The sequence below is a fragment of the Myodes glareolus genome, chromosome 8 (genome assembly GCF_982192425.1).
Source record: "Myodes glareolus chromosome 8, mMyoGla1.1, whole genome shotgun sequence".
NCBI lineage: Eukaryota > Metazoa > Chordata > Mammalia > Rodentia > Cricetidae > Myodes > Myodes glareolus.
The window spans coordinates 35,842,642-35,868,096 of record NC_142033.1 but is presented as its reverse complement, the minus strand read 5'-3'; the positions used below and the strand labels follow the sequence as shown (position 1 = coordinate 35,868,096).

Below are 25,455 nucleotides of genomic sequence, written 5' to 3'. Positions count from 1 at the left end.
TATTGATTCCAGTGGATCACAAATACATGAAAACAAAACAATTTTAATAGTCATAAAATTGAGAGGAAATTGTTGGAAGGAAGAACAGTTTCTGTATGAGTAGGAAGGTGATGAGAGATGGCAAAGGAGAAAAAATATCAAAATACATGAAGTACATTGTAAAAGTGTCAAAGAATGATAAGCATTTTAAAATTATGAACAAAAGAGTTACATAACATGGGCTTATCAGTATCTATGCCTTTTCCTATATGTATATGTTCTCTTTATATAAAAATATTTGTTTAAAAATCACTTATGAGTTAGTACATGTGATAATTGTCTTCCTGTGTCTGGGTTACCTCACTCAAAATGATGTTTTCTAGCTCCATCCATTTGCCTGCAAAATTCAAGATGTCATTATTTTTTTCTGCTGTGTAGCACTCTATTGTATAAATGTACCACATTTTCCTTACAGCCCACAAATCACAATCCCAGAGAACTTAGACAACAATGAGAACACTAAGAGGGACATATATAGACCTGATCTACACGGGAAGTAGTAAAAGACAAGATCTCCTGAGTAAATTGGGAGCATGGGGACCTTGGCAGAGTGCTGAAGAAGAAGAAAGGAGAGGCAAGGAGGGGAATAGAGAAAAATGTAGAGCTCAAAAAAATCAATAAAAAATATTTGTAATATATATACACATACCTACATTGTAATGCCTATATTTTACTTAATAAATGCTACACAGAGACTTTTACAAATCAAGGTCTCACAAAAGCGCATTTGAAGCACTTTCACTACTGGGTTTATCATATTGGCTATGCCTTATCATGACCATATAACTTAGTTGCTGAAAATATCTTTCTCCTTTTGTAAAATAGCTCATGTGAGCTCTCACTGATGTAGCACATGTCAGGTACATCACATAAGGCTTGACTTACAAGCTTTGTTAGCGTTAGCTAGTGTTATTACATCACCGGTTAGTTTTTCAGAAGATATAGCATGTCTACATTAGTATATCATTTCTGGATGAAAATGACTATAGTCAAATAACTTTTAAGAAAAACAAGCATACATGTATCTATGTGTATATGTATGTCCATGTGAGTCCAGATGCCCAAAGGGGTCAGATGAGGGAATAGATACACTGGATCTGGAGTTACAGGAAAGTAAAATCTGCTTGATGTGGATGCTAGGATCTGACCTGAGTTGCTCTGTAGGAGTTGTGCATGCTTTTACCCTCTAGGTCATGTGTCCATCCCCTGATTTTAACATGTGTATATAACATTGTTTAAAAGTTTTTCTGGTTTTAACTCTGTACTTACTTATCTTTTAAATCATTCTTTTAACCAAAATTGTATGCATCCATGAGAACGTGGTAAAAAGAAGCAATAAGAATTTGAATGTGGATATGGTAAAAATAAGCAATAAGAACAAAATCATAAGGACGGTGTTCTGCTCACATATTATAATAGAGTCAAGGACAGAATTAAGGTAATGATGAGCCGAAACAGAACAGAAGTTTTGTGCCTCTTAAAATATCCAAAGGTATACTTGAGCAACTGACAGCTACTCTCACATTCCAGCAATTGGCTTTTTCATGAATATTCCATTAAGCTATAATCTCTTCAATTCTCAGAGAACAGAAATAGTCACCATAAGCCTCCACCTAGTCACTAACAGTCTATAGGTCAAATAAATCAAATCACGAGTGAACTCCTAAAAGACCTTTGACTAAATTCCATTAAGCTCCAAGGTACTTTTCAAATGAAGTGCTCAAACACATTTTAATCTAAGTCAGTATCATTCAAAATAGTAATTGGTGGTACATTTTAGGACACATATTTGAATAAACAAGGTTTGGCTGTCTGATTAAAACTCTACTGACACTCCAAACCATGGATATTTAGAATATTTCATTTCAGGAGTAAGATACAAATTTGTGTTGTTAATCCAGTCTCTCCATTTCTATACTTTCTCCTCCCTGTTATCTGTCTCCCAATTTATTTCCGCTTTAATGTATTCCCAACCTATGAAGTTATACTTATCACTGAGGCCAAACAGGAAGTTGAACTCAAACTTGCACTAAGTCACTTGTCACTGTCTTTAGAACAAGGGTAGTTGGAAGTAAATTGCCAGAAAGATCGAAGTCGTTGCCCAGGCATTTGTTATAGAGGACATAAAGCACATGATGAATTCTTAGACTAGTTTTATTTTAAAATCATCCTCAAGGTTGAAAGGGTAGGGTTCTTTGTCATTTTTGAAATACATTTCTTCTTCTCACTCCCTAGCACACATGTACTGTGCTGCAGAGAAGATTCTGAATCACAGTTTAGCCTAAAAGATGAGTTCAGCCAAGATTTACTGGCAATAACAACTTCTGTGGTCAAGAGAACATCAGAGAGCAAATGGTAGATTATCAGTTATCTGCTCACCCTTGGAAATTTGACATGATAATTTTATTCTGAGTATGTGGTACTTTAACATATTTATAATATTTCATCATTATATCCGTGCAAGAAATCTCATTGGGGCAAAGAAAAAAGAACAGAATCAATTAATTGTAAGTGGAATTTTTTGAGATAGGATCTTATGATGCAGGCTATGTCCACCTCAGACTTGTGATTTGGGGTGAATTTACAAGATATATTAATTATAGGTATATAGCATTAAACCTGGCCTGCATAAGATACATTTCAAAAGCTAGAACCTTTAGAATAAAGCCATTTTGGAGTTAGGGTGAAGTTGTGCTTATAACAGACATTTATTGTGTTTAATAATTTCAACATTATTAAAATACGTTGAAATAAATTGTTTGAAGCCTTTAAAACATGACTTATAGCTTCCAGAGTGATGTGCCTTGTTTTGTTCAAGTTCATGGGATGTCTACCCCATCCTGAATGGAGACAGAGGTGAAGTGGATGGGGGAGGGGAAAAATGAGAGTGGGGATGGAACAGAAGGAGAGGAAGGAGGAAGAACTGTGGTCAGTATGTAAAATAAATAAAAATGCTAATTGAATAAAATAAAGTTTAAAAAGCGAAGACAATGATGATTTTTACCAGCTGAAAGTTTTAGGAAAGTTGATATTGATAAAAAAAATACAATTTGAAATTTCAAAAAGAGGCCTATGAGTCTAGTTCAGTAATAGTAATTACCTAGTAAGCACAAGGCGTAGATTCAATACTCAGATCAGTGAAAGGCAGGAAGGAAAGGAGATAGGAGAAGGAGGGAGGAATGAAGTGAAAGAGAGGAAAGAAAGGGAGAGGACAGTTGGAATTAAAAGCAGAAGGATTTCAAGACAAAAGCATTCAAGTGGAAGAAAAATACAGGGTAGTTTTATGACTAAATTCATTGGTTAATACAGAAATAAAGCAGTTATGAACCCTTAAACTATGGACATCATTGACTATAATGTGCAAAAAATGTCAAATTAAAAGAAAAATTAGTGCCATCTGACAATATTATGAAACAAGTTTGTACATATTTCAAAAATTGTGAAGACTTTAGGGGTCTTTTAAAAAGTTAAATAATAGTGATTTAACTCAGGAGGTAGCTGGCAGACAGATCTCTGTGAGTTTGAGGCCAGCCTGGGCTACAGAGTGAGTTGCAGGACTGTCTCCATAGTTACTGAGAAACCCTGTCTAGAAAAACCACAAAAACAAAAACAAACAAACAAAAAACAACTTTGTTGCTATAAATAATAACTTTAAATATAAAATTATAATTTAGTTATAGATTAATTATAAATCATAAATCAGGTGACAATAAAATATTACTCAAATTAATATTTTTGAAAATTTGCAATAAAATTAAACTAATTTTTAAAGCAGAGTTAAACTAAAAAATCATTTCTAGAAATTTTAATATTATCTCTATATTCTTATCTCAAATCTTACTCCAGAATACATAGCAAATAATTTTGATACTATTTTCTCAAAATTATGAATCATAGAATTCTACACAGAAGAGATCTGAATTCAGTAAGAGAAATTTTATTCATAAATAAAAAAGCAAAAAAATTTTTTTTAAAAGCATGGAAATAAATTAATATTAAGTATACTCAAGTATCTTGAAAAATGTAAAAAATTTAAACTGCAGAAAGTCATAATTAATTTAACTCATAAATAAATCACCATAAAATAATAAAAGGTAAAATAGACCCAAGATTCAATGACTTAAAAGTTGTAAGATCATAGAGTTTCAATGTGGCAAAGAAAATAATAAAAAACAACAAAAGACAGAAGCTCTGAGTTTACCCTTGGGAAGTAGGAAAGAGTAAAGTTAGAGCAGTAATTTTTAAAAATGAAAACTGTGTACAAAATGCATTCTAAGCATTTTGAAAATCTTGATGAATTCACTTAGAAGAAAATTTTAACTATTTAAACTACTTGATGAAAAGCATTCACTTCCTTAGCTACTCTTGTAGCATATGGAGACTGTGGGAGCAGAACCAAGACTGAAGGCATGGAAACCCTTTCAAGGTAGACTTCCAATGTTTAAAGGTTTCCTGACCCTTCATGGCAGCCCCATTTAACATGCCAGGTGTGTCATTACTTACATTAAAAGAAAACTGTCTGCCTCCATTCCCTTGCTGTATAGAAATAGATACAGTTTCCATAGTGTAGGATATTTGCTGACTTTTAAAAATATACATTATTGATTCTTAGATTCTGTGCAATGTCAGGCCCCTAGATGTTATTAAATATATATTCATTGAATGAAAAAGTGAATAAAGGAAGGATGAGATACAAGCTAGTGGAAGGAAAACAAGTTGATGACTTTTATTACATTTGGTTTAGGTAAATGCAGACCAAGCAGTTTTACAGAGTCATTCATGGAAATTAAAGTTGGTTAGGTTACAAAACCACAGGGATCTGACTATGTAGACAAAGAAGAAGACAAGCTAAAGAAAATGAAAGAGAGCGTTAGGGACAGAGCAGAAGAGTGGAAGAGGAAGATGAAAAAAAGGGTTGAAAATGTCTGCCTGATTGATTATCCAACTTCCTGTACATTTCACTGCTTTTACACAAGAAGAATCCATGAGGAAAGGGTGCTTAATTTTTTTTAAAAAGCATCTTTGGTAAGTCATATAAAAAACACTTGTTTTATTGTTTTTTACATTCTTTTACAATTGTCCTTTAAAGAATGAATGATTCATTTGGATGTACATCAGTTATAATTACGGATTGTTTTGTTGCTAAGATTATTCTCTTCTTTACTACAAGGGAGCCGTCCCATAGGAAACACAGGGCTATGTTAGGAACTATTATTTTATTTTGGTCAATGAACTCTATAAAAGTGGCTTTTGCCGCTCTCTCAACACCATTAGCAGCTGCCTCTTGTTGGTATATGTTCCATTATAACCATTTCTGTGAAAAAAATACTCAATACTGGAAGGAACTTTTGAGCAAAAAAATAGCCTTTTATCATGTATCAAGGTCATGTATCGATTATTTAGCTTTTAAGTCAATATACTATGCTTTAAAATATCAATATGTTAGGAACAAGGGTTATAGTTTAGGATAGTGGCTGGTAGGCATGGGAATATGAAGAAAGATAACTGATACTAAAGTCTTTTCAAAAATAAGTCAGATGGAAGCCTACTACTGTAGAAGATTCCTAAAGTACATACATATACATATGTAAAAAGAATTTAAATAGAGTTACTCTATAATGGGTTGACAAAGCCTCCACAAGACACCACAAGTTAACAATTGAAAAAGTTTATTGTCAGAAAGATTATCTCTTACAGAGTTCCTGGCAAAAGAGGTCTCATAGACTCTCAAACACTATGATAACTAAGAAAAAAAATGATCATCAGATTTCCCACCTATGAACTCTTAGAGTTACACTGATGACTGGCGTGGCAAAATATGTCAATTCCCTCAATAGTGACTTAATATCATGGGAATAACCAACCACTTTCTTATTAGGTTTAAGACCCAGTCACAAGATAGATGAAAAACACCCATATTTTGCATTTTTGGGAGGACAAGAACATGTAATTAGATAGGTCGTAAAACCTATATTCTGCTAAATGTCTACAGTGTTAAACAGACTCCTCATGACTTGTTAAGCCACAGTGCATCTTTCAACCTTCATCAAACAGACTTCTTTCATCAGTAGATGATTATTAACACTGCAAGACACAACTAACCAAGGTACAGAGGATAAGAAATGATGGAATGTTCAGCCCTAAATGACCATCTATATCAACACCCCTCCTTCCCAGGACCCAGGGACCATTCTGGCTACGGAAGTAGAAAGAGTATAAAAGCCCAAGGTGATGAATGACTACCAGGAAACACTCTCTCCTGGATGCAGCAGTACAAGTTTTCCATATGAACTCCCAAGGCCTGTACAAGTTTAAATTGGACCAAATCCCAGCATGGGAGAGGGTACTGGCAACTGAAAGTCTCCTGGAGAGGAAGAGTTGGTTTTGTTTTTTAAGTGTATGCCCTGGTAAGTACACCAAGTTTCAAAGCCACACTTCAAAGAATACATAAGCAACCCAAATTTTACAGGATGATTTAAAAAAGAAAAAAAAAGGATTCCAAGTTGGGTGGGTAGGGAAAGTCAGTTGTACCTGGGAAAAGTTAGAATGGGGAAAAATATCAAAACACATTATATGATACTGTCAAATAACTAAAAAATTACAAAACTAAAATACCAACGCACATTTTATCATTTTATATTTTCCTATACTTCTGCCATTTTTACAAATTATCATTGATACTTTCAAATTCTCTATTTTCCACTTATAACAAAAATTTGGCTAAGGAGCTAAAACCTAGAAGGAAGAAGACAAAGTCAAATACCTGGAGAGACGCTTCTGGGTGATTTTCTCTCAACACTGGGGCAGGTGGAATTTCTGGAGGAGGCTTCGATGTTTTCTTTTTCGCTTTCTGCATTTGAATGTTGGTGAAATAGTTGACAGCAGCAAACTCAATAAGAGCCGAAAACACAAAAGCAAAGCAGACAGCTATGAACCAATCCATGGCGGTGGCATAGGATACTTTGGGCAACGAATGTCGGGCACTGATGCTTAGGGTGGTCATCGTGAGAACTGTGGTTATTCCTTCAATGCAAAAAAGCAAAGAGACACAGCATTTTACTGCTATTTCTATAAAAGGACGACTAAGCCAAAAGGAAAAAGTGCAATGAAATTTACAAAGTTACTACTGTGTGAAACCCACCACCTTTGATAGAGGATTTGATTCTTCTGCTTCAGTGAAATCAGCACAGGTTTTGGAGTAAGAAAAAGATATGCTCAGTTCCTGGCTCCTGTAATCAACAGCTCAGTGTGACTTGGTTCAAGACTGGAAAGCTCATTGGGACTTTTCTGTACATTCTAAGATTACTATAGAAATATAAATATGTAAAGCATATAAAATATATTGATTCTGTACTGGAAGCTAAAACAATAACGTGAGGAATCAATATACAGACCTTTCAAAAAGGAAGATTTAATAAAACAGTGATTCTCAGACAGAAATGGGAAGTCAGGCACATCAGCCTTCTAAAGGTACTTCTGGAACAATTTGGCCCTTGAAATGTGGATATTTGGCACACATCAGTGTACAACTTGAAGCAGAATACTTGGTACAACAATAGGGCCCCTTTTCCATCAATTCTTTTCTGAAATAACACTGCTAGGAAAAGTGCCTTTTTAACCTAGAGAGAAAGTTGGCCTCCATTCTTTGAAAAATGCTACTTGTCACTAGAACTACAGAACAATGCAATATTTGAAGGTATTAACCTTTGTACAATTTTCTCTATTTCCATTTATGTATATTTATCTGATCAGTATTATCTAGGTTATCCTGGCAATTGCTGGGGAATTTACTATATCCATTTGTACTCATTCAACATAACTCCTAGGATAGGTCCTAAAACTGATACACCTGTGGATGATGGTGATGGTAGCATAAATGTTGGTAGCATAAATGTTTGTGATGAGGACAATAATGAAGGTATCTTAACTGTATATGTCAATCAATGCCAATCCCTAGCTTAAAGGCAATTAATCCGCACTCAACAGAAAATATAGGAAATTTTTCTCAGCATTAATGGAATAATCATACTTTTATTTGAAGAAACAATAATATTGTATCTGTACCTGTAGAGAGGAATATAGGAGTAGCCTAAGATTGTTTCTAAGATGAAAAGCAATGATCTCAATATGCAAGCTGATGTCTATTCATATTTAAAGTTTAGGAATATTGGAATAATTAGCAAACTTAGAATCAGAGAAATTTCAAGATAGAAAGCCTTTGGAAAAAAAATCAGACACCCTGTTTCCAGTTTGATAAGAGCCACCATGCACCATGTTAAATATTGCTTCAGGGATCACCAGTCATGTAGTGCCAGATGCATCATAAATGTCCAAAAAAAGAAAAAAAACACCACTGTTTGGTTGTGTCCAAACTTTTTTCTCCACTTACAGTCCCTCCCTAAGCTATCAGTTCCTAGAAGTTAAAAAATTGGAGCATCTGTGTATCATATGAACTATAAACTTTTAGAGAACATCTTAAAACTATATATCAATACGTATTACATAAGTTGTTTAAAAATTTTAGGATTTTCTTAGTCTAAAGTAAAGTTTTGAGATTTTATTATATGTGTGTGTGTTTGTGTGTGTGTGTATGTGTGTGCGTGTACTTGTGTTTCTGTTCTGCCTGGTCCCCACAATCGTTAAGTCTCAGAGAAATCACACAGAGGTCAACATTACTTATAAATGGATTGGCCCATTAGCTCAGGCTCCTTATTAACTCTTATAACTTATATTAGCCCATTATTCTTGTCTATGCTAGCTATGCGGCTTGATACCTTTTTTCAGTGAGGCAGTCACATCTTACTTCTTCTGTGGCTGGGTCAGGACTGCAGAAAGCAGAATCCTCTTCCCAGAATTCCCCTGTTCTCACTGCCCTGCCTCTACTTCCTGCCTGGTTGCCTTGCCTATATTTCCTGCGTGGCTACTGGCTTATCAGCATTTATTTAAAATATAATTGACAGAATACAGACCATTATCCCACATCATGTATGGGTATGTATACGCATATATATGTGAAAATTATGATGTGTTGAAAGTGCCAGAAAGCTCATTGGATCCCCTGGAGCTTGAGTGGAAAGCCAATATAAGCCTATTTATGTGGATGCTGGAACTACATGGGTCCACTAGCAGAGCAGAAGGTACTCTTAACCCCTAAGCCATCTCTTCAGGACCCCAAAGTGGATTTTTACAAACCTTATTCCATTAAACAGGTATATTATTTGCATGTCTACACCAATGGCACATTGGCCCATAGTAAATTTATCAGACTTTTTCCTGAAAGCGACCTTCAAATATTTAGGCCTCATTTTAAATGTCAGTGAAAAGGCACAATTCTCCCAAAGAATATGAAACAAACAAACAAATACTAAGCTAAATTCAGAAACTTTAGCTACAGAGTTTGAAGATGAATTACATTTCCTATTGCTCAAAATAACTTATCTATAATAGATTATTAAGAATTCGAAATATTTCACAAGTTCTACAATGCTTAAGCAGTGGGCTTCTTCTAATGCCACAGAAATGATTCTGGAAGCACTAGCAGTGAAAAGTTAAGAGTGTGTTCTAAATGAGAATCCTAACCAGTGCTCAGAAAAGTCTCCACCAAAAAAAAAAAAAAAAAAAGAAAAAGAAAAGAAACTCAAATTCGAATAAAGGAGCTTATGAGTCCCCTTACTACTATAAACTTTGTTCTTGTTTTGGGTGGTTGAATGATTTTTCCTGCCAATAAACTTTTCTTGTCTTCATCTAGCCTATTGTCATGTGAAAAAGTAATTCCTAGGTGATATTGAATAAACAAAATACTAAAGTCATTACTGAGTTATATATTGAGTAATGAAATCCAATTGTTCAGAATCAGGCTGATGGCTTACCTTAAATCACACTGCTTATACCAACATAAAAGAATGGTACATATGGCTGTCTTCCATTTCCTTTAATTGTTTTGTTTATGGACTGGCCCTCTAGATAGTATGGTTGCTTTGTTGTAACTGTTGGCAAAATGGGGAATGTTGGCTGACAAGAATGGTTGGCTCAAAACTGGTTTAAAATCTGTCATCTGTTTAGGCATTAAAAGTTCTCTGTCTTGTGTTCAAATCTGAAGGAAGCAATAGGAACGTAGGCATGGACTTATTCCCTTTGATTTCAGGTATATCACTTGACAGAATAAACACTGATGGAGCAGAAAACAGAAGCCATCTCTTTCTATAAGAATCTTACCCTGAAAACATTTCAAAGGCCTAATTATTTTTGTGTGTTCAAGTATTGTTGCCAGTCTATGCATTTAGACTGCTGAATATGCACCATATTAGCTGGCCCAGGAGCGGAGAAAGGAAATGAAAGAGCAGGCTAAGACTGTACACAAGAGTGAATTTTTGGCTGGCCCTTCCTAGAAAATGAAATAGCAATGATTTCAATATGCCAGCTGGCATCCTCTTGCGTTTAATGTTTAACCATACTGGAATAATTTTTAAAAAACCTTAGAGTCAGACAAATTTCAAGATAGAAGGCCTTTGGAAAGAATTCCACATATCCCGCTTCTCAGACTTGAGTTGCTTCAGTGTTTTGCTCACCCTGGTGTGTTATCTGTGACCCAGAATACTGTGCCTCCGTAAGTGGAAGGGGGGATGAGAGCTGAGGAAGAGTAATATTAGCCTAGAGTTCAAATTCACCTAAATCTCAAATGGAGTAAATAACCAATGACCCCAACCATGTAGGGATTTACTTCCCTAAGGAAAATGACATTGTAGACCCTTGATGATCAGTCTAATATTTACAATTGTGAAATAGCCTTTGTTTTTTGAAGATTTAATTATAGCTGTGATTTTCCTCAAAGATTAAACTAATATTGATCTAGGCATACATATGCAGGCAGATCTCATATTCTAGATTAAAAAAAATCCTACTGACAAAGTGTTCTCAATCAAAGTTCCAGAATCCTTTGCAAGCCCCTTCCCAGCTCCTACATACCATAGCTTCTGTGAGGATAGCAGGACTAAATTCTCAACATTGTAAATACTGTATTGGGTGTACTACTTATAATTACATGGCTTGATAAAAGTTTTTAATATCTTTGTACTGTTTCCCTTATCTATAAAAATTGAGAATGCTTATCTTGCTGAACTGTTGTGAATGTTAACCGATAGAACTCCACTGTGTTCATTAGACACTGCTGGGATTAGTAATGCTAGCATTTTGCTAAACTATTTAATTCCTTTGCACTGTCTTGTTTGTACAAGAACCGTTAGTTGAAATCAGCTGGGATGGATGTTACACCTTCCCACATTATTGAATATTTATCTTATCCATGGATAAGTCAGTTCATCAACAATAATAATATTATGTGCTAAGGATTTTTTTCAACTGTTTTACTCAGATTAATGCATTCAGTCCTCCTAACTATCTTAAGAGATAAAGCAATTTAACTTGTTTTCACATGTGGGTTAACAGACAAGTATCTCACAGAACACTACACGGTAAGTATGTGTGTGTGTGTGTGTATAATATAAGTATATATGTAGACAGGGAGAGAGAGAGGGAGAGAGAGAGAGAGAGAAAGAGAGAGAGAAAGAGAGAGAGAGAGAGAGAGAGAGAGAGAGAGAGAGAGAGAGAGAGCGCAAGTGTGCTGGGTCAAAACCAACATCTCTATTTGTAATATCATCTCTTCTTCATAGATATCTGTATTAGGCCATTATTTTCTAGTAAACTTATCAAGGACAGAAAAATATGATATGTATTCGAGTGAATTTATTACTAAATATTAATAAAAATACAAGATTCAAAATATTTTAATGATCTTAGATCCAGAAATCTTAAGATTTGTATGTGAATATGGTGTGATGTGTGTCTGTTCATGTGCCCATGTGTGTGTCCTCACGTGTGCTTTCTCATGGATGCCAAGGAAAATGCCAGGCCTCTTCCCAACCACCTTAATTTCTGTGGCAGGGTCGGCCACTGAGCTTGGACCTCACCATTTTGGGTACCCCATCTTTCCAGTGAACTCCAAGCATCTGGTTTTCTGTTCAACCATCCTTGTCAGTACAGGGGTTACAGACACTTTCCACTGTCCATAAGCTTTTACATGGCTGCTAAGGATCCAAGCTCAGGGACCCATGCTTAGACAGCCAGCAGATCACCAACACAACCATTTCCCCTCATTCTTGATTATGCTAGAACAAGCTAAAAGGCTTGCACATCACTCTCAGCCTCAGCAGATCCCTCTTATCTTGTCAGGCTGCCTCTGAACATAATGTGATAAGACTCCAAAATCATTATGAGTGCTATATAAGACAAGGAATGCCAAGAACCTCAAACTATATAGGGACACACACCAGAAAAACATTTTCTCCGAAACTAAGGAAACCAAGAATAAAATTAATCACTTTGCTAGTTTTGTATGGGAGGGAGTGAGATTATGCAATCAGTTTCCTGTATTAATCTCTCTTTAAACCCTCACGAGGTTTAGGATAGTTCAGCCCCTACTTCTGTGCAGGTCCTTGAATGAGAACTTCACCTATATTTATTTTCTGCATGCTGATCGATTGTGAGTTTCTGCACCAAGTAACCACTCTGATCAGGTGTGAGAGCTGCGTTCATCTATGGATGTACAAATTTAGAGGCAGTTTAACACTCTAATCACTTTGTGTGATAATAGAGGTAGTAGATTCACTTCTGGGATGTTTTCCTGTGGAGCAGGCCTCGAACGCAATCAGAAAGTGGTTTGTTGTCCCCACAACACTCCTGCCAGTATTATACCCGTGGGAATATGTCGCCATGCTGGTCAGTTTTGTAGTTCACATGGCTTACAGCTGGATAAGACTGCTGATGGCTTTACAATGCACGCTGCAGTACTGTGAAAGCTAGCCAGCAGGGTGGCAACCTCCTGGTCAGTACCGACTTGATTTTTCCACGTCTCATGACTAAAGTATGCTCTGTCTTTAGCAATAGGATCTTACTATCAGGTTCTGGTTGGCAACTAGTAGCCTGTATTATTTGGGGTATGGGGTCTCTGAAACATACCTAACCTACAGCTGGAATAGTGGCATCTCACATCTGGAAAAGAAGTTTTAATTTGACAACCAATGGCTTCTGCCTTTTGGAGTGGAGGAGCATTAACCTCTGTGTAGGTTCATGACTATTAAATGGAATTATATTAAGATGATAGATAGATAGATAGATAGATAGATAGATAGATAGATAGATAGATAGATAGATAGACATATAGATGGATGGATGAATACATGAATAGATTATTGATAGGAAGGAAATATAAAGTAGTAGGTTACATGCTTGAGTACCGGTCTAAAATAGTATCTCTGGACATGAGGGCTGATACACTCAAGAACTCAGAGAAACTGTGGTTAATTGCGTGGGACCTGTACAAAATCAAGGTAGATAACATTTTAGTGGGAATAGGAATGATAAAAAGCCCACTTTCTAACTGAGATTCATTGGGAGTTGGTGGGTCCTTAAGAAAGGAGAGTCAGTTTTCTTTAAGGATATGGCCCGTATTAGGTCTACCACACTCCAGTGGAAACCCCACATGCGTAAGACAGGAGCACAGGTTGGACTGTGTAGAATATTAGTCATAAAAGAGAGTGAACATAAATTTGAGAGAGAAAAGAAGTTGGAGGATGGACCTGGGAGGAGTTAGATGGAAGATTAGGGGATGGTGAATAGTATCAAAAGATACTATTCTGTTTTAAAAACTAATAAAATGCTTTTAAAATCTTCACCAGTTTTGAAGGGTAAGTATATTAACTCAATTAATGGATGGAGAAAATAAGTGACATATTTGAATTTTAAATCCTAACCTTTCAATATTAGTATCTAATCCTTAGATATAGTTTCCATATTTCATTTTCACATATATATTTAGCAGATAACATTTGTTCCAGCATTTCAATGTGCAGTTATTTAATTAAACTTTCCTAACTTTATGAAGCAGCTTGAACCGTCATTTCTGCTCACTCTCTGCCTTAGATCAAACCCTACCTCTAATACTAGCTCTCTGAATGAGTTTTGACTATGATTCAAATACCTTTAGAATTACAGAGACACTGGTTATATGTGAAGAAATACCTTTGTAGGAGTATTTCCCATTTGTTGAAGACACCAAGACACTCTTATCTGAAGATGGGGAGTACTGTGGTTTGAATCTGCAATGTTCTCAGAGGGTCATGGTTTAAATTCTCTATCTGCAGCTCATGACACTATAGTGAAGGTTGTGAAACCATTCAGAGGTAGGACCTGCCTGACAGATGTGTCTCATTAGATGGCCTCTGGAGGCTACTCCAGTCCTGGCAACAGCTTATACTCTCTACTTCCTCCCCACAACCGTGACAGCAGGTGTTTGATTCTCCTTCCAGGGCCAGTGCTGCTACTGTCTGCATTGGAATCTGTCTGATGTCATGAGCCATAATAAACCTTGACTCCCTGAGCTGCTTTCGTTAGGGGTTGCAGTTATAGCAAAGTAAGATGAAAGGCTCCCATGAATTCCTCACCAGCCTTCCTGCAGCTGTTGTATGACAAGAAATGTTGTACCCACAGTTAAATCCAACCAAACTGAAAGGCAAAAAGGAGAAACCGTCATATTTCAGGAGACTGATGCCTGCATTCTATAAGAAATTTCATCACTTTCTTTCTTTTCCCAACACTTAATGATGTTGATAAAGTTGAAAAAGAATAATAGAATAAAGAACTATATTACAATAAATAAATTTAACTATAAGTAATATGATGATATAGAAGCATCCCTGATGTATAAAAGATTTATTTAATGTAAAAATGTTAAACCTATACATTCTAAAAGGCTTATCATTTAGAATATTACAGAGGAAACATATTAAGAACAAAAAGAAAAATATACAAGTTTAGAAAGTAAAACCAGAAGTTATGCTCATTATACAATAATGAGCTGAGAGACTGTGCTCAGAATACCTTCCCATTCAATACCTTTAAACCATTTGCATTTGTTCATTACCTCTAAAAAACCAGGTTATTCTAAAGCTTTCCTGTGCAGTCAGCCATATCTTTTATTTGTTTTATTTTAATCTGTCTATGCGTTACATTTTAACACCTAGACTTAATGTTAATTCAATTACACAGCATTAGGCAAGCGGACCAAGAATGTCACTGACAGAGAAATTATATCCACATTTCCAATTGGTTTTCACATGACTGGGTCTCAAAAAGGGAAATCTGACAAGGCGTCAGAAGTGACAGGTTGCCCTTATCTCCCTGAGCAGCAGCGTGTTGTAGTGACCAGTTAGAAATGAAAACTTCAACAGTTCCTTATTCAGTGTGGTTTGGTATACGAGTCTGTAATATTTTCTAAGAAATATCAAAGGGTTCTTACCATGAGTCACCACCAGAAATGTAATGTGAACAAAAGTATCCAAGAAATAAATTGAAATTACCAAACACAGTTCTAGCTGGAACAGACTCCTTATTTATCCAGAAAGAAACTTGAGAAAGGATCACTGTCATAATACATGGGATATACGTCTGAATCATAAAATAGCCCATCTTCCGTCTGAGGTGGAAGTAAACTGTCATAACAATGTATTCACCTGCCAGGAAAATGAAGAAAATACATTATTGGTCCTGTAGGAAATTATTCATTCGCTTCATGCTCGTATGTTAGACTAACGATCAGCATTCCCAGCAAATCAATTGTCAATTATCTCTGCATATTTCAATGAGAAGTGTATAGTTCCCTACTGTGGGCAGGAGAGCAAAAGAGAAGATGATATTGAATATCATTATTATTCATAAAAATGATATTTCTTATAGATTAAGCAATTTAATAATGGGCTATGACTTCAAAAGATGACAGTGTTTTCTGTTTTAAATGTCTAATATGCTAAAGCAATTAGCTTTCATTTTCAGTATTTGTGTGTATGTGTGGTACATGAAAATGTACATATTCATGTGTGTGCATGTGTGCACACACTGTATGCTCACTTTCATGTGGAAGTCAGAGATCAATGCTGGACATTTTGTGACTTATTTTGTAGCTGTCCTATTTATTTATGCATTGACTTATTTGTTTGTTTGTTTGTTTGACTCCCAGTCTGTCAGTGAACCTCAAGATAAACAGTTCTTAAAACTGGTTGACCAACAAACAGGATCTTTCAGTCTCTGCCTACACAGTGCTAAGATTGCTGGCACAAGCCATCACAACCAGCTTTTCACATGAGTCCTAGGGATCGGAACTTGAGTTTTTATGCTTCCACAGTGAGCACATTAACCACTGAGCAATCTATCCAATCACAATATTCAGCATTTTTAAAAGCAGAACTTAGGCTTGGTATTTATAGAAAAGCAAATGAAAAATGTAAACACACAAACATATATACACACAAAATGAAAAGCTTAATTTTGGAAAGAAATGAAACATAAATTTCTATAAAAGTTACATAAATACAAATATATTTTACTCAAACGTATTTTAAACCAGTACATGTACACACATGTAGGGAGAAGCCGTATTAATTAAATTTCTACATGCAGCATACACAAGCAAAGATACAAAGATATCACAGAAATACAACTTTAAAAATTCAGTAAGTAAATAAACAATTTACAAGCAGCTGACAACCAGTTTTACTAGAAGAAATACATACAGACTGTTATTTAAGATCCAGTGAACGTTCACTGTTTAAACTAAAGATTTATAAATCTCTACTCCCAGACATATTTTCAAACCCACAGATAAGAAAATCAACAAATTCAGAATGTCATAAGAAACAGAGGTACCCTGTTAGGAGGCCATTGCATTGCTTCATACTTAACATAAGGAGGATATGCCAAAAATGATGATGCATGTGACAGGTACTGGAAATACACAAGACACTGGAATTTGCAAGCATCATGGCTGAGACAGCAGAAAGATTGTAAGAGCCAGAGGATCCGGAGCTTTGCTGCAAGATTGTGTGTTTCCTGGTTTGTGTCTGCTAGTGTAATACCGAAGCTACACCCATAATGCCTCATCATTATGACTGCTTAAATGTGAACTGAACAAGGACAGTACCGTGTCAAAGCGGAGGGAGAAAACTCCACAAGGCTTCAACCCTACACAAGAACTACAGGCAACTCAAGAAAGCTAAGCAGGGTAAAGGTAGTCTTCCCCAAGGAAGAGCACGCCAATCGATTGTCCAGTGCCAAATAGTCAATCCTTGAAGATAACACACACACACACACACACACACACACACACACACACACACACACACAAACATTATATGAGCTGAAAATGTTATATTTAGGAATAAACATGTTTATGCATACATAAATGCATGCAATAGCAATTAGTGAAAAAAAAAAGAGGCCCTGAATTTGAAGGAGAATACAGACAGGTATATGGGAAGGTTTTGGAGGGAGGAAAGGCATGGAGAAATGTTGCAATTATGATCTCAAAATTGAAAACTTAAAAAAAGTACACATGAGTTTGTGGGAGAGAAACAATGCCAACACTTTTGTAGCAGGGTGTTTCATACAAAGCAGTTTCAAGTGAGGAGACTGTGACCTAAGGTATTTCACAATGAGCAGCCTCATGAATTAATTTCAACTGCTAAGAATTCAATTCTCAACATTTCTTGTCACTTGCTTCAAATTCCTAAACTGCGTTTTAAGGTATAATGTATATTCAAATTCTTGTCTATATTTAAAGTATATGCTACTTAATGAGTTTGGAGGTACGTATTCGTCAGTAAAAATGACAGACCACAGTCTGTCTTCCAGGATTCATCATCTCCAGAAGTTTCTTCTCAGCATCTTGCTTACTGTATTTTTGTGATAGGAACATCTAATATCCGTCCTCTATTACAATTGGTAGTAATACACAGTAGGTGGCCTGTAGGTCCCTAGGATTGGTTGTTTTATGTGGCTGGAATGGTGAGCTGTGTGCCTGGAAATATTTGTTTCTCTGGCACCCCTCCCAAAGCCCTAGAAAGCATCATCCTACTCTGCTTCCATGAGCTTGCTTCTTTAGACTCCTTCCCCTTCAGATCGGTGCTTTATCAATACAAATCTTAAAACAACAAAAGACACCCTTCCTCATTTCACACCACTGTACAAGATCTAACAATAACTACCCAGCTTTTGTTGCATTTGTTTTACTAATACAGTGGCATCCAAGGCCTGTTAAAAGAGCTTACATAACACAGAGCTTCTATGAATTTGGGAACTTGACATTTAATACCATTCAAATTACTTAAGCACATTATATTTACATGCTCCTCATTAGAAAAATATAAATGGCAACAGTACAATCTCCACAGATTATTTATGAGAATTCAATGCAAAGAAGGAATTGGGAATGACCCTGTAAGATGGTAACTACCTACTACATCTTAACTACCACTATTGTCTAAATACTGGGTTTAAAGTGTCACACTGTGCCTGGCTCAATGGTACACATTGAATTCCAGACTACAGAGGCTGGGGCTGAAGAAGCTCCATTTTAAGGCTATCTTGGGCTAAACAGCAAGCTTCAAGGCATCCTGGGCTATGTGAGATCCTGTATCAAACAGAGGAATGGTGAATCACATATTGAAACCTAACCTTCAACGTGATAATACTAGGAACTGGTCTTTGATAGGGGATTTGCATTTGAGGGTGGAGTACTCAAGGTCAGCATTAGCATTTATATCAAACACTCTACCCTGCTTGGCCTATTAGCTCTAGCTTCTTATTGGCTAACTCTTATATTAATTTACCCCATTTCTATCAATCTGTGTATTGCCACGTGGCCGTGGCTTACCAGCTAAAGTTTCAGCACATCTGACTCTGGGTGGCACCTGCAAGGCTTCTCCCCGACTTCACCCTTCTTTCTCCCAGCATTCAACTTAGTTTCCACTGTCTAGCTAAGTTCTGCCCTGCTATATGTCCAAAAGAGTTTCTTTATTCATTAATTGTAATCATAGCACATAGAGGGGATTCCCACATCACATTTTGGTTAAGATATCTTAATATACAGCTTAAGTGAATTAAGATAACTAGCATTAATAAATTATTCCTGGTAAAAATGTGTATGGAAGAAATATATTTTGGAATAAGCTATAAGTAGCCAATTTTCTTATTAGATATGATGGAAGCTAAAATTTAAGATTATTTCTATTCCTATTTCAAAATCCAAGAATCTCCAGTATAGCCACCTATCCACTTATATGATAATTTTAATGTGTACTCTAAATGTACTTTGCAAGCATGCTTTTGATTTTGGTTTTACTTTGGAAGAAAGGGCAGAAATGGCACGATACAATTGGGTAATATTTTAAAAAATTGAAAAACACCACAAAATCAGAGCCACACTCATATTTTGTTAAAATGGTTTTAACATATTTAATTATTGGCTTTTGAGTCTATGTAAGAAAAATCTATTCATTTCTTCTGTCTCACAAACTCAAAATTTATTTTAAACTGAATTAAGAGTATAAATATATCAGCTCGACTTCTGGGGAAGAAAAATCCCCTGAAAACACTGTGTGAGATGTCAGTGAAAGAAACCAAACAAAACCCCATTGCTGATTCCAAGTAGCACACTGACTTTCACCATTAAAAAGTTCACTAGGAGGGAGCAGGGAAAATATCTTAGTTGACAAAATTCTTGCCATAAAAGCATAAAGTTACAAATTGAGGACACATTAAAAAAAGCATGGTGAGGTAGCCCAGACTTGTAATCTCAGAACGGGGGAAGCAGGGATTGGAGGATCCTGGGTCTCACAGAACTGAGTGTTTAGCTTTCTCAGCAAGCTCCAGGACAGTGAAAGATCAAAAGATAAGGTAGATGGACCCTGAGGACTGACCCCCTTGGACTGGTCACATATACACACCCATATCCCCACACGTGCCTACATAAACACATGCAAACACACACATGTATGAACAAAAACAACACAGAGATAGAGTTGGAGATGGGGAGGGAGGGAGAGAGAGAGAGAGAGAGAGAGAGAGAGAGAGAGAGAGAGAGAGAGAGAGAGAGAGAGAGAGAGAATATGTGCATGCAATCTCACCTGTAATAGATTTGATAGTTTCACTTGATACAGTCTGCCCAATTAGGTCATATTGAACTAAGCTAGAAGACTCCTTTGGCACTTCCACTGATTTCTCAGGGCCTTTGGTCCAGGTATAGATCATCTCACTCTTGGGATACGCATCTGAACAAGAGCAGAGAGTGAGCTTACAGTCAGGAGTCCTCCTTCATGCATCTTAAAAATCAACACTTAACGTGGCAAATGCTCAACAAAAAAAAGGGGGGGGGGAAACACTTACTTTGTCATTTTCAAACATGTTCATGAGTTAGGAAAATAGAGAGGTTAAGCAAATTATAGGTTTCATTGTTTTTAATGTCAAAAGATGGAATGGGGTAGAGAATAAAACTGAAACAACCATAAAACTACATTTGTGTCAGTGCAGGTGGTCATATTGCCATTCCAATAAGGCAGGTAGGTTGAAAAGCAGACAGTCCAAACCTCCTACACAGTAGTTAGATTCCTAATTCTTCACTTCTTATCTGTCCTTACTTGAACAATTCCATACAGCTCTGCCATCTAGAAATGTCCCAGATGCCACCCCCAGTAACACAAACAAAACCAAAACCAATTCTCCTTGTGAGGGAGCTCTCCAGGGGTCACCTGCTCTAGACTTTGCCTCTGGCCAAGGTCCATGACATTTGGAAACCATTCTGCAGGGTTCTGACTATGCTGGCTGCAAAGCTCTGCAGGGAATTGCACAGCCAGTCCCAGTACCTTCAGAAGCTTGCAATTAGGACACTTTCCCTTCTAACTTCAAAGACTCCTCCCCAGTGGCAATTTGAGTACATTTTCTGTTATTCCTTGCTCAGTGCAAATGGAGACCAGCTGCTTGCTTACCACTCTACCCAGAACAGATAGCTTGGCTCACGCACAAATAAGTTCAAAAGAACCGGAATGAATTATGTGTCATCCTCCCCTACAAACATCCCTAAAAAGGCTGAAATGCAGGAGGTCCTGGTGAACTTGTTTAATCCTACTAAAGGACTCCACACTCAGGGAGGTTTTCCTTACTGATGACCTTGGAAAATACACTGTGAGGCTTGAATTATCATCCAACATTACAGAGCTTGATGTCAGCATTTATCCCTGGAAGTGTATTCACAGCGTTACATACTTAAACTCATGCATACTTTATTCTTATATATGACTTTTTTACGTCGGGAATCATCTCTTGGATAACTTAAATTAATAGTATAATCTTTTTCTTGCATTGTCTTTCATATTTCTCTTACTGTAAGCATAATTAAATAGTGGTTTTCTCTTTCAAAAATTATTAAGAATTAATTTACTCAGCAAAACCAAAACAAAACAACAACAACAAAAAACCTGACTTACTGGTATGGTATAGGTAAACCAAAATACTTTCCAAAATATGCTTCCTTAATCATATATAAAGCCTGAGATAGCATCAACTTTGCTTTAGTCACTGAAGAGTGCTTCAAATGAGACCCAGAGAGGTCTTGTGAGGAGAAGACTTTCTCAGATGAGAACTATCTTTTATAAAATTCAAATTATTACAGTAAAAATGTAATTTTATTTCTGGCCCAGTAATATCTGTGTATTTTTTTTTTGCTTTTATCTTGTCTTATTAAATCATTGGTCAGGGAGCAAATGACTTTCTCTAGTCTCAAGTTAGCCCACTGAGTATTGTGATTACTAGGGTTATAAAAAGAATGGTGACTGCCGATTCTCATTAAGTCAAGCAATGAGCAATGAGAACAGCGGGCACCGGTTTCACAATCAGTGAAACGAAGAGTCTGAAGCAATAGTAAAAGCCAACATCTATTTTTGGGAGAGTCTGATTGAATCGAGTGTTGGAAGCAGACCTTACAAGAGCAGTCCCATTTTGTTGCCATCTCAGAGAAAGAAGCTTGAGGAAAGGAGCCTTCATACTCTTTACTACCCACTCATGTGTTCCTCTTGCCTTCATCGCTACTAAATTTTCCACACACGTCTCTTTCACTTTTGCTCCTCTTGTGCCACGCTAGTCTAACTGACTGCCATCTTTGATCGCAAGAAAACAGCAGACACCAGCTCCCCCATGCTTCCATTCTAGCCTCTCTCCAGGCCATTTCCCAAAAAGGGTGTCAAAAGAGTCCAGCCATGTCTCTTGGTTAAATCTTTCAACAACTTCCCTAGCTTTCAGATGGAATCACAATCCTTAATGTAGTCAACAGTGTATCAGCCACTAAATTTTCTCACAGCTCAGCTACACATTTGTGTCAGTTCAGCTACTGTCACTAACAGTGCTACCTATGGTATTTTAACTCAGGTTATTTCAGGAAAATAGAAAACTTTTTTTTTTTACTTTTCCCCAAGCCACCTTTAAGGAATTTTATTTGCTGCTATTAAATCATACCCCCTCACAATGCCCTTTCTGTGCTACACCTTGGACACATACAAACTGCTTCCAAATCCCTAAGTTTCACAAGCATCCACAGGCTTATTAGTTATGACTCAGTCCTCAAGAGCCATCTGTAAAAAGTTGGACTTTGTTTATAAAGTATCACTTTATATTTTAAAAAATAAATAATTTCCTAAACCTTGCACAATTCTTCTCATGAATAGGGATTTAAATGCTGGGTAATTAAAATTGCACAAATACATGATTATGATCTTGAGGAAGACAACCAGAAATTTGAGCAATACTTTTAATGTCACTTACAACTCCCAAATTTCAAAGGGCAGGCATGACCATCCATAGGGAAATCCACCAGTCTCATGGGGCACTCCGCACTTATGGTGAGTCTATCATGGAAAAATGCAAGTAAGTCAAGTCAACCCTTCTTTAGAATTAATATTAAAGATTCCTAAAATTGAGAGATAGAAAGCAAGAAGGAGGGGAGGGAGGAGGGTGTTGGGGAGAGGGGTGTTGTGGATAAGAAATGTTAAAACAAGAAAGAAAAATCGGTTACCTCATTGTGTATAAAATAGTGCCATTTCTCATAATTCTAAAAAGCTTATTTGGAGCTGTCATGTTATGTGAGACAGATTTTTTTCCATTCCTGAAGAAAGTATCAGGGGTCCAAACTTTGGTGACCATCATATTGTTCAACCTCAAAATTTCAATGGGACCATCATATTTTAGTCTTTTGTCAATCCACGTCTGTCTGAAGAACACATCCATTGTATATTCCTAGAGAAGTTGGTTTGTGACAAAGTCAAGTCACAGGTGACTACGTACATATATAATGCAAAAAGTAATAAATTCTAACCTCTCCCAGTCATTAGAGACTACATCAGTGGGAATGAATAGAAGCAGAGATGATCTTAAATCACAGAACAAAAAGATTCAGAGTAAATATGCATGCAATATCCGTCTTGATCCCGTCAGTTTCTGCATTTATAACAAGTAAATCACCATACACATTAGCCACTGAGGACTAATTACAGTAATTAAATAAAATCTGCCAACACCAGGTAATTTGGGGTGTACATTACTTTATATAAGAGGGCAAAAATCAGTTAATATGTAGCAGGCATCACTACATATTTGATCATAAAATTACAGGCATTTCTTTAAGATGAAGTCAACTTTTTGAAAAAAAAGATTAATTTTGTTTTCAAAAGTGTATTAAAAACGCTTAAAGAACCCAGAGCTTCAAACCATTAGGAGCCTCAGGTCAAGAAAAATATAAAGTAGACTCGCTTGCCATTCTGTTTATTAAGTATATTTAATATACGAGAACATAGCTGAAGGGATGTGGATTTCCTGACAAATGCTGGCCCTCTTGACCTCCTTAAGCATGAGAGGAAAGGACAGAAATCAAGGCTGGGAGGCAAATAACGGAGCCAGTGGGGAAACAAAAAGGCTAATAGAAATGTAATGTTGTACACACAATTAATCCATATCTAAACTACTGATGATCTCCCATTTTCTTCCCCTTGGTAGCTTCCATAGAAGGGATTGGTGTGGAAGTAGTACAAGGGAAGACCTCTCTGTTGAGAAAGGTTCCAAGTCAATACATACTAAAAATGATAACTCTGGGATGCATATGAAATATCTTGCTTTCTAGAGAATTTTAAGTTTAATTAAGCATTGGCTTTGTGTGATTCACAATATAATAAACATTAGTTGACTCTTTTCTGACTTATTTTTTTCAAACCTCCAAAGTTTCTCAGATACCTACCATTTCAACATCAGAAACGGGTCCAAAGCTGGTGACATATATGTCAGTTTTCACCTCTGTAACAGGACCTAGTAAGTATGAAGTAAATATGTGTGAAAAAATAATTACCAACATTACAGCCTTGGAGGACTAGATAATTAATAAATGAAAACTGACACGAAATGTCATGTTTTTACATGCATCTTGAATTTTCAGTGAGATAAAGAATCTCTCAAAAAAAAAGAGTGTAAAGTTCAGTTTAGAGTGCATCCAAATCAAACCAAAAGTAACAATAGAGAAAGAAAAATGGTGCTTGCTCTAAAGGCAAATAGACACCCCAACTACTTACCAAGAACCTGTTTCTACAATGACACATCATTCCTGGGCACTGGGATAAGAGGCAGTGCAGACACACATGAGCTTTTAGCCTTAGTGATTTTTTTTTAAGAGTTCATCATCTGATTGGCCTCTAGCAAGAAGTGAGCTGTTCAGAGGAAGAAACAGCAGGGTGCAGGAGTGAAGAGGACCAAAGCTGTAAAGAGTGAGTCTTTGGGGAGTTGCAGATACTTATAAATAACTTCCAAAATGATTTCTGTCACCTTTAACAATAGGAACAGTATCCGTGGTGATTGGGATCCAAGACAAGGTCTTCGGTCAGTTATAGCCATTCAGGCTACACCACCTGTTGGCTGTGTGATCTTCATCAAGTTACTTAACCGCCTGATTGCAGCACCCACACCTGTCTCACAGAATTTTTATAGCAATCAAACGGAATGCTGAGCACAGAGCTTCCTCATCCAAAAGCTCATTCCATATTAGTTTCCCTCAGTTGCTACTGAGATTCTCCACTAGCTAAATAAATCTTTATCATGAGCAAGTATGTGCATGTTTAGCCCAGAGAGAAACATGGTAAGGGCATGATGCTGATACTGTTGACATAAAAGCGGACAAAAAAATACCCCCACTCTCCAGGTTTAGTGATAAGCTTTAAGCCTGGGAATTTTTGTAGTTCAGATTTAACTCATAACCCTTCCTAGTTGTACAGCTTTCGTCCAGTAATATACCATCAAACGCAAAGATTTTATTAAGTATTAAATATATTAGCTGCAAATCAATTTCCAAAGACAATAAGTTCATAATGTGTTCAGTTGTAACAGTAGTTATTATAAATAACTCAGCATTTTACCACATATGAAAATATAAAAATTGTTATCCTCCTGAACACTGTTTCCTTAAATAATGGTTTATAAAGCTGCATGGCCAGAGGCTACTTA

General features: G+C 36.4%; 1 protein-coding gene across 3 annotated transcripts in view; it reads right to left on the bottom strand.

The window, feature by feature from the left end:
- Gabra4 (gamma-aminobutyric acid type A receptor subunit alpha4) overlaps nt 1-25,455 on the bottom strand; it is a 76,282-nt gene that overhangs the window by 37,974 nt on the left and 12,853 nt on the right. The window contains exons 3-8 of one of the 3 annotated variants that reach the window (XM_087908971.1): nt 24,203-24,270; nt 22,988-23,208; nt 22,738-22,820; nt 20,052-20,195; nt 15,453-15,605; nt 6,803-7,062 (exon numbers count right to left, since the gene is read on the bottom strand). In XM_087908971.1, the coding sequence (XP_087765097.1) occupies nt 6,803-7,062; nt 15,453-15,605; nt 20,052-20,195; nt 22,738-22,820; nt 22,988-23,208; nt 24,203-24,270 (929 nt within the window). The remainder of the gene's footprint in view (nt 1-6,802; nt 7,063-15,452; nt 15,606-20,051; nt 20,196-22,737; nt 22,821-22,987; nt 23,209-24,202; nt 24,271-25,455) is intronic. The other 2 variants (XM_087908972.1, XM_087908973.1) reach the window with 2 other exon arrangements.